The sequence below is a fragment of the Kogia breviceps genome, chromosome X (assembly GCF_026419965.1).
Source record: "Kogia breviceps isolate mKogBre1 chromosome X, mKogBre1 haplotype 1, whole genome shotgun sequence".
Taxonomy (NCBI): domain Eukaryota; kingdom Metazoa; phylum Chordata; class Mammalia; order Artiodactyla; family Physeteridae; genus Kogia; species Kogia breviceps.
In genome coordinates, this window is record NC_081330.1 from 96,163,253 (window position 1) to 96,177,787 (window position 14,535).

The window sequence follows — 14,535 nt, forward strand, 5'->3', positions numbered from 1 at the left end:
AGACTATTTCTTATGTTTCTAAAGAGTGGAAAAAGGACCAACTCTTTTTCTGAGGTTTTATATATACATGTATATTTATACTGTGTTTCTCTTATTTCTTTTTCCATGATTATATTCTTGTGGGAGTGGGTAAATCATTAACAGTGAAACTACTATTTCATCCAAAATACAGTGTTCTAATGGTCTCTTTTCGAAGAATAAAAGCAAGGCAGCTGTGTGGCCATTAGTTGCTAACAAATGACCAGGTTAGTGCCACCCAGGCTTTCTCCTTTAATTAGAGTCCCAGTTTTGTCTTAAAAAATGAAAACAGTAACTAAATGCTAATTTTTAGTTCCTAAGAGGGAGAATTATGATGTAATAATTGTGATGTAAAATGAGAGAATATTATAGAGCAGGAAGGGAATGACACTTAAGCCACCATAGGACAAGCCCTACCTGGCTGTTTATCATTCAAGTAAATTTTGCAACCCAAAGTACTGGGTATGGAGGGTGTGCCTCTCAGTGTGGTGTTTAGCCAGTGTGGTGTTTAGCATTCATTCAATAAACATATATTAGGCACCTACTCCTGTATCAGGTCCCATGGTGGGTTCAGAGATGAATGAGCTGCCCTTGGAGAATGCCAGCCTCATCTTTGAACCTCGATCAATCACCATAGGACCTGACACTGACATTTCTGGGCCACCCAATTCATGTCATTCTCTTTCCACACCATTTTGGAAGGGATCTCTCCTTTGCTGTCCAGCTTTCTCCTACCCTTAAAGATACTCCAGTTTACATTTTTTCTCTTAAGATGTTCCTGAACACCCCAGCTCACAGTGATCTCTGTCTCTTTGATCTCCTTGCATTTATGGCTGGTGCCACTCAGCACATCTTTTTATTCCCTCATGCATGTTAGTTGAAGAATAAGTGAATGAATACAGGCATGAACAAAGGCAATGACCTTTGTTTGGATTCAACTTTTATTCACATAGTAGTTAGGATCCTATAGAAAGGGGTTTCTTAACGGATTTTGGCCTTTCTTGAAGGAAAGTTCATTCTACTACCTACTAATAATTATAATAATAGCTAATACTTGAGTTTGGAGACTTGAATCAAGATGGTAGAGTAGGAGGATGTGGAACTCACCTCCCTGCACAAACACATCAAAAATACATCCATGTGTGGAACAATTCTCACTGCAAACTGAAAACTAGCAGAAAGACTCCTGTACAACCAAGGCTATAAGAAAGATCTACATGGAATTGGGTAGGAAGGGAAAGGAAGCAATCAGGTCTGGACCTGTGCCCCTGGGAGGGGACTCAGAGAGAAAGGGAGATTACACAGGTGGAGACCCTCCTTGGGAAGTGAGCATTTCGAGCCACATATTGAGTGCCTCAGTCCTGGGGCCTGACAAAGAGAAGATGAGCCCCCTTAGCTAGTTAGAGAGCCAGTGGGACTAATATGAAGGCTGTGGGAAGCCTGGACTCCACTCATGAGGAACACACTAATTCTTGCTTGCTCCTGAAGCAGGGTGGAATGGGTGATTGAAACTACACAGGTGGCTGATTGGTTTCCTTGACTGCCCTGGCACACGCCCCAGCCTGAGGTGAATGAACACTCCAGCACTGTTTGCTTTGTGTTGTAGCTCCACACTGGAGTGAGGGCTGTTATGACTGAGGAACAAGCCTGGCTAATAGACACTGAGGTGGCTCAAACCCTAAGCAGAGTCTGAGCAAGGAGCGGGTAGCCACGTGTGGTGATCATGCAAGGTGGTGCATCAGAGGCGGTCCGGATCTCTGGCAGTGGCCAGACCACCACAGCCCATTCCGTGACTCTCACCGAGTACCCACACCAGCCCTTTTTGCTCCAGCACTGCTCCCCTTTTGGGTGAAGGTGCTGGTGCTGGTGCTGATGCTGGTGCTGGTGCTGGTGCTGGTGCTGAGAGGGGGAACAGCACACACTTAAATGGAACTGAGCCTGCTCAGCCCCGACCCTCAGGGCTTCTGCTTCACCAACTTGAGACCTGACTCTACCCCTCATAGGGTGGTGATGGCCACTGAGCAGAGGGGAAGCCCCCCTCACACTTTGCTCTGCCCTAGCCCTTCCATCTCCAGCCCCATTCTCTACCTAGGTGATACCTGCCAGCACACCCTGAGGAAAGACATGACTTGTGTTCACATCAAATCCAGCTCTCTCACCAAAGCCACTGGGCACATACAGACTGTATAGGGTTGCTCCCACATAAGGATACCTCTTCAAGACCACCATAGGTAACTGTTTCACCTAATTTCATAGAGACAGAGAGAAGCCAAATGAGAAGACAGAGGAATTTGTCTCAATCGGAAGTGCAAGAGAAGACCTCTGAAAAAAACAACTTTTGAAACAGAAATAAACAATTTACCAGATAAAGAATTCAAAGCATTAGTAACAAGAATGCTAAATGAATTAGGGAGAAAAATAGATGAACACAGTGAGAATTTTAACAAGGAAATAGAACATATAGTCAAAAGGAACACAAATGACAAATGTTGGTGAGGATGTGGAGAAAAGGGAACCCTTGACATCATTGGTGGGAATGTAAATTGGTGCAGCCACTGTGGAAAACAATATGGAGGTTCCTCAAAAAAACTATAAATAGGGCTACCATATGACCCAGCAATTCCACTCCTGTATATATATCCAAAAAAACCCCCAAACTCTCATTTGAAAAGTTACATGCATCCCAGTATTCATAGCAGCATTATTTACAATTGCCAAAGTGTGGAAGCCACCTAAGTGTCCATCAAGAGATGGATAAAGAAGATGTGGTGTGTGTGTGTGTGTGTGTATACACACACACACACACACACACACACAAATAGATATAGTTATACATTAACTTATATGAACCCCATGGTAACCACAGATGAAAAACCTACAACAAATACATAAAAACAAGAAAGAAAGGAACATAAGCATAGCACTAAAGAAAATCATCAGACCACAAAGGGAGAAAGTAAATGAAGAAGAAAAGAACAGGGAAGAACTACAAAAGCAACCAGAAAACAAGTAGTAAAATGGCAATGAATACATATATATCAATAATTTATTTGTGTCAGTGGAGCAAATACTCCAATCAAAAGACATTGGGTGGCTGATTGGATTAAAAAACAAGACCCATCTATATGCTGCTTACAAGAGACTCACTTCAGAACTAAAGACACACACAGACTGAAAGTTAGGGGATGGAAAAAGATATTGCATGCAAATGGAAACGACAGGAAAGCAATATTTGTATCAAACAAAATGGACTTTATAACAAAAGGCAAAGAAGGGCATTATATAATGATAAAGGGATCAGTATAAGAAGAGGATATTTTACTTGTTAACATGTATGCATCCAATATAGGAGCACCTAAATATATAAAAGAAATACTAACAGACCTAATCAGAGAAATTTAGAACAACGCAATAATAGTAGGGGACTTTAACATCCCACTTACATCAATAGACAGATCATCCAGACAGAAGATCACCAAGACAACAGTGATCTTAAATGACAAAATAGACCAGTTGGACTTAATAAATATCTCCAGGACATTCCATCCAAAAATAACAGAATACACATTCTTCTCAATTGCACATAGAATGTTCTCCAGGATAGATCACATGCTAGGCCACAAAACAAGTCTCAACAAATTTAAGAAGGTAAAAATTATATCAAGCATTTTTTCTAACTACAACAGTATGAAACTAGAAAATCACTTACAGGAAGAAAAATGGGAAAAGCACAAACATGTGGAGACTAAGCAACATTGGTGGTTTTTTTTTAAGTAAAAACCAATGGGTCCATGAAGAGATCAAAGGAGAAATCAGGAAATACCTTGCAACAAATGAAAATGGAAACATAACTTTCCAAAATCTATGGGATGCAATAACAGCAGTTCTAAGAGGGAAGTTTATAGCAATACAGGCCTACCTCAAAAAACAAGAAAAATCTCATATAAACAATTTAGCCTTCCATCTAAAGGAATTAGAAAAAGAAGAATAAACAAAGCCCAAAGTCAGCAGAAGGAAGGAAATAATAAAGATCAGAGAGGAAATAAATAAAATAGAGACCAAAAAATAAAATAGAAAAGATGAAACCAGGAGCCAGTTCTTTGAAAAGAAAAACAAAATTAATAAACCTTTAACTAGAATCTTCAAGAAAAGAGAGAAGACCCAAATAAAAAGATAAGAAATGAAAGGGGAGAAATAACAACCAATACCACAGAGATACAAAAAATCATAAAAGAATACTATGAACAGTTATATGCCAAAAAATTAGACAATCTAGAAGAAATGGACAAATTTCTAGAAACATACAACCTTCCAAGACTGAATCAGGAACAAATAGACAATCTGAACAGACTGAACCCTAGTAGTGAAATTGAATTTTTAATAATAAAAGCTCCCAGCAAATAAAAGTCCAGGACTAGACAGCTTCACAGGGGAATTCTACCAAACATATAAACAAGAGCTAATACTTGTTCTTCTTAAACTATTACAAAAAATTGAAGAGGATAGAACACTCCTAAATTCATTCTATGAAGCCACCATTACCTGGATACCAAAACCAGACAAAGACACTACAAAAAAAAAATCACACACCAACATCTCTGATGAATATAGATGCAAAATTCCTCAACAAAATATTAGCAAATGGAATTCAACAGTATATAAAAAGGATCATATACCATGATCAAGTGAGATTTATTCCAGGGTTGCAAAAATGGTTCAATTATTTGCAAATCAATCAGTGTGATACACCACATTACTAAAAGGAAGGATTAAAAATCATATGATAATCTCAATAGATGCAGAAAAAGCATTTGTCAAAATTCAACATCCATTCATGATAAAAACTCTCATCAAAGTTGGTTTAGAGAAAACATGTCTCAACATAATAAAAGCCATTTATGACAAACCCACAGCTAACACCATACTCAATGGTGAAAAACTGAAAGCTTTTCCTCCAAAGTCAGGAACACGACAAGGATGCACACTCTTGCCACTTCTATTTAAAATAGTATTGGAAGTACAAACCACAGTAATCAGACAAGGAAGAGAAATAAAAGGCATCAAAATTGGAAGGTAAAAAGTAAAACTGTCACTATTTGCATATGACATGGTACTACATATAGAAAATCCTAAAGTCTCCACCCAGAAACTATTAGAACTAATAAATAAATGGATAAAGAAGATGTGGTATAGATATACAATGGAATATTACTCAGCTATAAAAAGAATGAAATTCTGCCATTGTGACAATGTGGGTGGACCTAGAGGGTATTACGCTTAGTGAAATAAGTCAGATAGAGGAAAACAAATACTCTATGCTATCACTTATGTGTGGAATATAAAAAATAAAACAACGGAATGTATATAAAAAAGCAGAAACAGACTGTCAGTTATAGAGAAGAAACTAGTGGTTACCAGTGGGGAGAGGGAGGTGGGAGGAGATAAGAGTATGGGATTAAAAGACACAAACTAGTATGTATAAAATAAATAAGCAACAAGGATATATTGTCCTGCACAGGAAAATATACCCATTATTTTGTAATAACTTTAAATGAAGGATAATCTATAATAATATTTAATCACTCTGTTGTGCAACTAAAACTAATATAATATTGTAAATCAACTACACTTCAATTAAAAAAAAAGAGCTAATACTTACATGCTACTTACCCCATGACGGGTGCTGTACTAAGTGCTTTCTATATATTAACTCACTTAATCCTCACAGCAATCCTAAAAAGTACATACTATTCTTATACCCATTTTGTAGATGAGGAAACTGAGGCACAGAGAGCTTAAGGAAGCTACCCAAGATCACATACTAAGTTGGAGAGCTGGGATTTGCACCAGGCAGTCTAGCAGTTTAATCATGAGTTCTAAGATTTAGAATAAAACTAGGTAAGTTTGACTCCTCATTGTGCCTCTCTAATGCCTTATGGTCTTCATCCGTGAAATGAGAATAATTCAGGAGATGACTGAGGGGATAAAATAAGTTAATATATGTTAAACACCAAGCCCGTAAATGCCCAGTTACATTCATTCCATTCACGTCCCCTCACCACTGGCCACATGGAACTTAAACTTTCTGGTTCTAGAAGGCATGTGTGTGCTTCCAGATGGTCCAGCAGCTGTCTGTACAAACCTTGAGATCTTTGCTCTCATTGAAATTTTCTTTCTTGACTTTACCCTATCTGGATGGCTCTCCTCTGGAAGGAGTGCAGTTGGGGTGGGATTAAAAAAACTTCCTGGGCCTATACCCCTCCAGTTTTTTCTTCTATTATATGTGGTTTTGTACTTATTTCTATTTTGCCTTGTTTCAGAAATGGGATTAAGTTGAGTTACTAAGATGCAAACAATTCTATAACACAAGATGGATATACAAATAATAAAAGTGAGAGAAAAAAAATAAATATAGGAACGAACGGTGGATCCAGGGTGGAGTTGACACACAGAGTGTATTTACAGACTCTGAAGTCATGGGCATTTACCAGAGGTCAGCCATAGGCTGGCTCTGACCTTCCTAGAGGTCAGCACCAAATAAGAGACCATGAGCATAAAGCAACAATAAGCCCATTGCTTAGCAGAAGGAATCCTAATACAGAGCCCAAGACTGGCCCACTGTTCATCCCCTTCTGGGGCTGAGGCTGCCCCCTGACCCGCTCTCTTCCTCCTCTCAGGGTGGTGGACAATGAGGGGACCCTGCAGCTGAAGAGAAGCTTCCCCATTGAGCAGAGCTCGCATCCCATACGCAGCATTTTCTGCCCCCTCATGTCCTTCCGCCAGGGGGCCTGTGTGGGTGAGTCTCATGGGGTCAAGGTGTCTGAGTGGCCAGGGAGGGGCAGGGACCAGGGCTGGTGCTGATCTGGCTCAGCTATCATGACATCCTAATGCCCTGACTTCCTGGGCTTGAGCAAGAACTCTCATGCCCCAGCAACCTCACACTTTGAACACAGACCCCCAGACAGCCCAGAAACCTCACAGCCTAAGACACAGAATCCTCCCCACCACCAACAAAGAGCTCAGAGACCTCACACTCTGGACGCAGAGCCAAAACAGCTAGGTGACCTTGCATCTGGGGATGGTCCACCCCAGAGCCCCCAGCCCCGGGACCTCACACCTTGGACATAAATCCCCCAACACCTCAGAGACTTCACATGCAGGGCACCCCGCTGCCTCCTGCAACACCTCCTGATGGTCTTCTCTCATCTGGGCAGTGACGGGCAGCGAGGACATGTGCGTGCATTTCTTTGACGTGGAGCGGGCAGCCAGGGCCGCTGTCAACAAGCTGCAGGGCCACAGCGCGCCCGTGCTGGATGTCAGCTTCAACTGCGATGAGAGCCTGCTGGCTTCCAGCGACGCCAGCGGCATGGTCATCGTCTGGAGGCGGGAGCAGAAGTAGGAGACTTCCAGCCTTGCCACTGTCTACCTTCCCACCTGCCTCCGGCCCCAGCCTTGTGTTTGTAAATAAAGTTCCTGTGGTTGTGCCGATGGCTGGCTCCCAGGCCTTCTGGGGGTGGGATGGGGGAGAGGGCAACTCTAGGACCCAAGATGGCATGGGGTTCACCTCCTCATTCATGCCTTCATGCATTGATTCGTTGATGGATTCATTCAACAACCGTTTATGAACGTCGGCCATGTCAGAGGCACCACTTCAAGTGTTTTACACAGTCACGCTTTGGACAGACATTGTGGAGCACCTACTGTGCGCCGGGACCTGTTCTAGGCACTGAGGGTACAAGCTGTGACTTAAACTGACAGGAATGGCTGCCCCCGTGGGGCTTACCTTCTGGTGGAGGCAGGTAGATAATAGACAAAAATATATAATAGGTCAGCTAAAGCTGAGCGTTGTGAGGAAAAAGGGCAGGGGATAGAGTGCAGGAGTGAGGGGAGGGTTAGGCTCTTTTTGGTGTCATGATCAAGGAAGATGTTCCTGACAGTGTGAAATTTATTTTTCTTTAACTTTTATTTTATGTTGGAGTATTACATTAGGTCCTTGTTGATTATCTTTTTTATGTATAGAAGTGTGTATATGTTAATCCCAAACTCCTAATTTATCCCTCCCCTCCTTCCCCTTTGGTAACCATAAGTTTGTTTTCTATGTTTGTGGGTCTGTTTCTATTTTGTACATAAGTTCATTTGTTTTCTGTTTTTAGATTCCACATATAAGCGATATCATATATTTGTCTTTCTCTGTCTGACTTAACTTCACTTGGTCTGATAATGTCCAGGCCCATCCATGTTGCTGCAAATGGCATTATTTCATTCTTTTTTATGGCTGAGTAATATTCCATTGTATATATGTAGCACATCTTCTTTATCCATTCATCTGTCCGTGGACATTTAGGTTGCTTCCATGTCTTGGCTATTGTAAGTAGTGCTGCTATGAACATTGGGGTGGGTGTATCTCTTTTCTCTGGGTATGAGGCCCTTCCCTGTTCTGGTTGTACCTGCTGCCACCATGTGGGTTAATTCGGCCTTCAGGAGGCTTAGGCCTGAATTCACTGTGACCGTGACTAGTGACTGTTGCTGCAAATCAGCTCTGGGCAAACTTGACCCTGGGAGTGACCATTGTGTGGCTTAGGAGGGACTGTGCTCCAGCACTTGCTAGAGAATCTCCCTCCTGCCCACAATGGAGAACATGGCTTCTGAAATGGCAGGGAAGTTAGGTTTGTGACTGACAACCAGCTTCCCTATTTCGTTTTATCTTAATTCATTCCTGCTCATTTTCCCTTTATTTTTTATAGAAATGTCAAACTCTTGATAGATGAGCATATTTACTTTATTTTTGATTTAGAGCCATTTATGCTTTATAGACGAGGTATCAGCATATGGATTTCTGAATTACTTTTAAAACTGCTGTTTTTAGGTCTGATGTACTGTGGTTACACACGAGGATTCATTACATAATTTAAGCACAGGATGTTTAGAACAAGGAGCCAGGAACAAGTTCTCATTATATTATCTGGACTGAAAATGATTTCTCACTGACATTGTAAAGTTTGATAGTTCCAGCCACTGTCAGAGTGTAGTCTGGTCGATTGCCTAGGTTGTGTCTATGACTGCTGATTCAGATAAGTGATTTAATTCTCATTTCAGTGCTGCCCTCTCCCAAGCTCAGAATTCTTCATAGAAGACCAAAACAAATAAAAAAATAGGACATGACAGTAAAATGTAAGAAATTTTCCTACTTCAGATTCTGATAAGGAAGTAAATAATTGTATTCATCAATGGACTTATATTTCTTCCTTTTCTGATTTATTTCCTGGCATAGGAGACCCAGTTGCCTTAATGACGATCTGTCAAATGAGCGTAAGCCAAATACTCTATCTTGGGGCTTCTATGTCATTAAGTGGTCCTAGGGAAGGGCCACTGTAAGGGTTGTACAGATTGTGGACTGCACAATTCTGGGGACACCAAGCATGGAGAGGCTCTTTTCTAGTCCCTCTATCAGTGGTTAGGGTACTGGGACAAGGCTCCCAGCCTTTTCTCTGCTACCTGATCTTTTTTTCCCTACCAACACCCCACCCCAAATTTGGCTTCTTGGTCTCCAAATCAAAAGCTTGTCTCTCCCTCTATCTTTTATGTTGATTTGGGCACATTTATTGAGAATGGACATGATTGGATCCCTCCTTTCCTTAAACGCCCCACCCCCCCGCACAGATACACACACGCCCCATCTGTGACAGATCTTACGGAATTTGGTTAAGTGCAGCCCCACACCAATGCCCAGACTGCTCTATAAACCTCTTTGTAAGGTTGCACAAACAGGGAGAAACTAAACCGTGCAGTGTAGGAGGTTCCATGCAGATTCCGAAAGTGATTTATTGTATGAAAAATTGGTTTTTGTTTATTTGTTTTTAGAACCTAGTTAATGGTCACAACCCAGATGTATGATGGTCGCAGCAAGAGCAGACCATTTTGAGAAGCAAACAGACCAAAATAGGGAAAGAGTTGTATTAAAATGTGCAAAACACATATTTTCTGAATTAAAAATTAAACAGGAGGCACTAATAGGAGACTGGACACTGTAGAAAACTCAGTAGTAAACCAGAGAACTATCTTTAGAAACACTCTCAAACAGAGCAAAACAAGAAAGAGATTAAAATGTTGAGAAAGAAGAGAGCAGAAATGGAGGTAGAGAGGGAACTGAACAAGTGGAACTACGGTAATAATCAATGATAATTTTTAAAGAAAAATCCTTTTCTAAGTGAAAAAAAAATACGTCTGGAAATTGAGAGATTTCACTCTGTTCCAAGCAAAATATGTGAAAAGGGATCACCAGATACACCTTGGTAAAAATTTAAAGGTCATATATGAGGAAAGAATCTTATAAGGAGCATCAAAGCAAAACATACACACAAAATAAAGCTTGAAAACACCACTACCACCAGCAGAACCAGTGACCTAAAACCCACAAAGATGTAGCTTCAGGTAACGCAAGGAGAAAATGGATCAAATCTTCAGTGCTTTGAGAGTAAGCAAATTGGGGACAAGTTGTTTTTCGTACATGGAGACAATAGAAATGTTTTTAAATCTTCAAGAAAACGGACTATAATATAGTTTCTTTGATACATTACTCAAAGTAACCTATTACTTTCATAAACTACTCCGGAACATGAAGAGAAAATCAAAATTAAGAACTCAAGGAGGATGTCTTATCTTGAAAGACTGGACCAGCATTGAACACTAAAACAGGTTGCACACACACACGATTATGCAGCTAAATTCAAGGATAAAACATTATTTCAAGAAGTGAATATTGTTAGAAAAATTGAAAAGGAAGATGACACGGTTTGTACCACAGATAAAATGGCCAAATAAAGAGTTGGGAAACTAAGGGCTGAATTCTTCATATTTGATCTTGAGAGTAAAATCATATTTCATGCTTACCTTTGAAAATCAGGTAGTTATAAGTTTAAAATATTTTAGGGAAATTTCAACTTAACCAAGATAAAATTCCGAATAGAATTACAGAATCTAATAATCATTTCACAATGTATATGTATATCAAATCATCACATTGTACACTTTAAATATATATAATTTTGTCATTTATATGCCAATAAAGCTGAGTGAAAAAAGAATTCTGGGGAGTGGGACTGGAGCTTGAGGTGGTGAGGAGATCATTATATAACTTTTTGTATTTTTTGAATTTGATGACATATTTTATTATCTTAAAACCTATTATTAGGAAACAAAGACAAGCACAAGGCATAGTGTCCCTTTTTAGAAAAATAAATTGCAGAATCTAAGAGCAAACCTAGTGTAGTCTTTATGGCAAAAGACAAGTAGCAGTAGAAGGTAATGGCAACAGTACATAAAAAACTGAAAACAAAACCAGAACACAGGGGAAAAAAAGTCCTAGGAGAAGTCTTGACCATAAATGTGAACTCCCTGATGGCCCCTGCAGCCATTATGACACATTCTGTCTTCTTGAGGTTGGCATATGATCATCTCTCTTTTACTTTCCTATTTAATTCCTTGAGCTCCCATGGGCCATATTATCAGGAATTCCTCTTGAGGAATAATCAATATATTCCTCCTGAGGCCTCTTCCCTTCCCCTTCCCCTTCCCCCTTAGTTGTCTAGGAACCCCAGGAGGGTGACTTTGTCCAAGGAGGATCAGACCACTGTCCAACACCACTGCTGTGGCTCCTTGCTTCACAAGGCTGCTGTGGGAGACTGGTCCTGCCAGGCTGATGGATGCCACTGGAATGACTTAGCTGGCCAGAAGATCAGCAGCTAGGTTTTGCTGTTAAGTTGGGAGAGACATGAACATGTCTATAAGCTGAAGAGAAAAGATCAATAGGGACCAAGAAATCGAAGGCATAGATGACGGACTGGATAGTTGATGGATCAGTGGGCAGTTAGGGATGAAGAAGCAGTTAAGGATGGGTCAAGGCATAGTTATGCCTTTGTCCATTCTCCACAATGGATGGCAGAAAACCTCATCTCCAGGTTAACAGAGAATATTGAGGTCCTGAGATACAAACCTCCCCCATGCCCTTGCATCCGATACAGCTTCGCATTCCTCCCTTCTCACCTCAGTAGAAAAGGCGTCCCCTCTGCTGTCCAAAGCTAGCTTCCATGATGGCCCTGTTTCCCAGACACTGAACAAGAAAGAGACTAGGACCCATCCTCAGCCAAGCACATCCAACCCTAGTTGATACCTCTCAGCTTACCCTCTTGCCCTGTTTCCTCTGCCCCAGCAGTCCCTACTGGTATGCCGACACTCACATTGCTTCCTGAGTGCCCTGACGTCCAACTCTCTGTTCATAGTACTCGCTTGCTTGACATCCTTCAAAAGATTCCCTTCACCTGTGGAAGAAAACCCAGAAGCCCCATGTGTGCCTTTCATGATTGGGCCCCACCTGCCAGCTCTCTAACTTATCTCTTGCTTCATTTCCCTAATGTTCGAGTCATCCTAAGAATCCTGACCGTCTGGGTTCAAATCGTGGCTCCACCATGTGCCCTTGGGCAATTTGCTAGAGCTCTCTGGGCCTTAGTTCTTCATCTGTAAAATGGGGATAGTCCAGGTTCCTACTTAAAGGGTTGTTGTGAGGTTAAATGAGTTCATACATGGGAAGCAGTTAGATCGCTGTCAGGCGTACACTAAGCATGTGATAAATGGTAGCTCCTGTTATTAGTACTTTGTACAGCTCCTAAGATGTACCATCCTCTTGCTCTCCTTGTATCTTTGAGGATATGGTTTTCTCCCATTCCTCCCAACCTCCTTCCCCTCCCCACCCTACTTTTCTGACTAGCAAATTGTCCTTCATCTGCAGGGTCTGTCTGCTCTATTGACACCTCGACTGTGGAGCATTCCTAGATTTCCCCCTTGATGTGTATACATGCCAGACTGGATGGGGGGTACTTTTTCTGAGCTGGACGTATCTTTATTATAGCCCTTTTTCTACTTTGTTGACAACTTGGCCTTCCTCTTGGTCTGTGATTAACTGTAGGGTGCAGGCATGGAGGGCTGGGAGTCAACTCTAGTCCATTCTTCTCTTATTTTCCATCAGTTGATGTGGCCTGACATGGGCTAAGTATTCATGGGCTAAGTGTTTGTTGAATGAATGAATGAACAAATGAATACATAGGTAAGGGACATGTGCAGACAGAACGCTGTAGAAGAAATATAATTTCCAAGCAAATAAGAGATGTTCAAGTTTATTAGTAATCAAATCACTGTTGATTAAAATGAGACATCATTTTTACCTGACGAATTAGGAAACACTTTAAAAAATAATAGTATCTATTTCTGTGGTTTCTTTCTTATTGCTGGTGGGAGGGTAAAAGCAATTTAACGCCATGTATCAAGATCCTTTAAAATGTCCTTTTCTTTTGCCCACCTAATTGTACTTCTGGGACAGCAACAGAAATAATTTTAAAAACAAACAAATGTTTATGCTTAAATATATACATTATGACATTATTTATATAAAAATTTGAGAAAAGCCCACAAAATATCCAATAATAGAAGAATGGATTAGCATTTTGGTTTCAGAAGAATGTGTGATGATAAGAAATGTATTAGTTAAAGAAAAAAGCAGAGTATAGAATATGTTCACAACTATTAAGAAATAAAAGACAAGTAGATACCTCTGTGAGGAAGTATACCAGAATGATTACTTGGTTATATTTGGATGGTGGGAGTGTGTACGGGGTTTTTTCCTGCTTTTATATATTATCCAAATTCTCTATATTTAGAAATGTGTTCCTTTTACAATGGAGTAAAGCCAATAAATTTTATATTTTAAAGTGTGTGCTCAGAAACAATTAAGAATCTGATTATATTTTGTTTGATATGTTTTGACATGAATACGTCTTAAATTACGAAGTTGATTTTAAGTACCAGAGGGCACAGATCTGGTCTTGTGTTCAGCCAATCGTGTGACCAGTAAATAACCTGTGGGCTTATATGATGTCACCCTCCATGTAAGAACCCACAGTTGTCACAGGGCTTAGCATGGCCTCTAAAACATCACATCTGGCCACCAGTGAGAAAGAGTTAAAAACAAAAAGCCAAACAAGTGAGGTTTGCTTGGAGACAAATAATCCCTGAACACAGAATGGGTGTAAATGAAAAGGAAGGTGGTAGAAAACGAATCACATTGCTTGTAAATGAAATGCATATTCATTCTTTTCTGACCACATCGCAAGTTAAGCACCATCATCCCGGCGTCCACTTGCTGGATGCAAAAATCTTGACATGGTTTAAAAAACAAAAAACAAAAGAAACCTCACTGTTGTCTTGGCTTGCTTAAATGCATATTGTACCAAATTGTAGAAGAATTATAGATGAGCGTTCTAAAGGGTTTCTAAAATTGTACCCCTATGAAGAATATTGCTAATAATATACAGCAATTACTGTTAACTGCATGAGAATATCTCATTTTGTTTGGCTACACTTAAACAACCCCAAAGTTGAGTGCACCAAGACATACTGGATTTCAAACTAAATAAATCAAAATTACCATGTACATTCCACTACATGTCAAAACAGGAAAAGCCATAG

At 40.4% G+C, this 14,535-nt stretch overlaps 1 protein-coding gene across 2 annotated transcripts in view; it reads left to right on the forward strand.

The window, feature by feature from the left end:
• The window catches only part of NDP (norrin cystine knot growth factor NDP), a 277,419-nt gene that overhangs the window by 25,619 nt on the left and 237,265 nt on the right, over positions 1-14,535 (forward strand). Inside the window, exons 3-4 of one of the 2 annotated variants that reach the window (XM_067023736.1) lie at positions 6,696-6,814; positions 7,233-7,499. The exons of the other annotated variant lie outside the window; for it this stretch is intronic. Coding sequence (XP_066879837.1) covers positions 6,696-6,814; positions 7,233-7,417 — 304 coding nt within the window. The 3' untranslated portion in view covers positions 7,418-7,499. Of the gene's footprint in view, positions 1-6,695; positions 6,815-7,232; positions 7,500-14,535 lie in introns of those variants that run through there. 2 annotated transcript variants of the gene reach the window in all.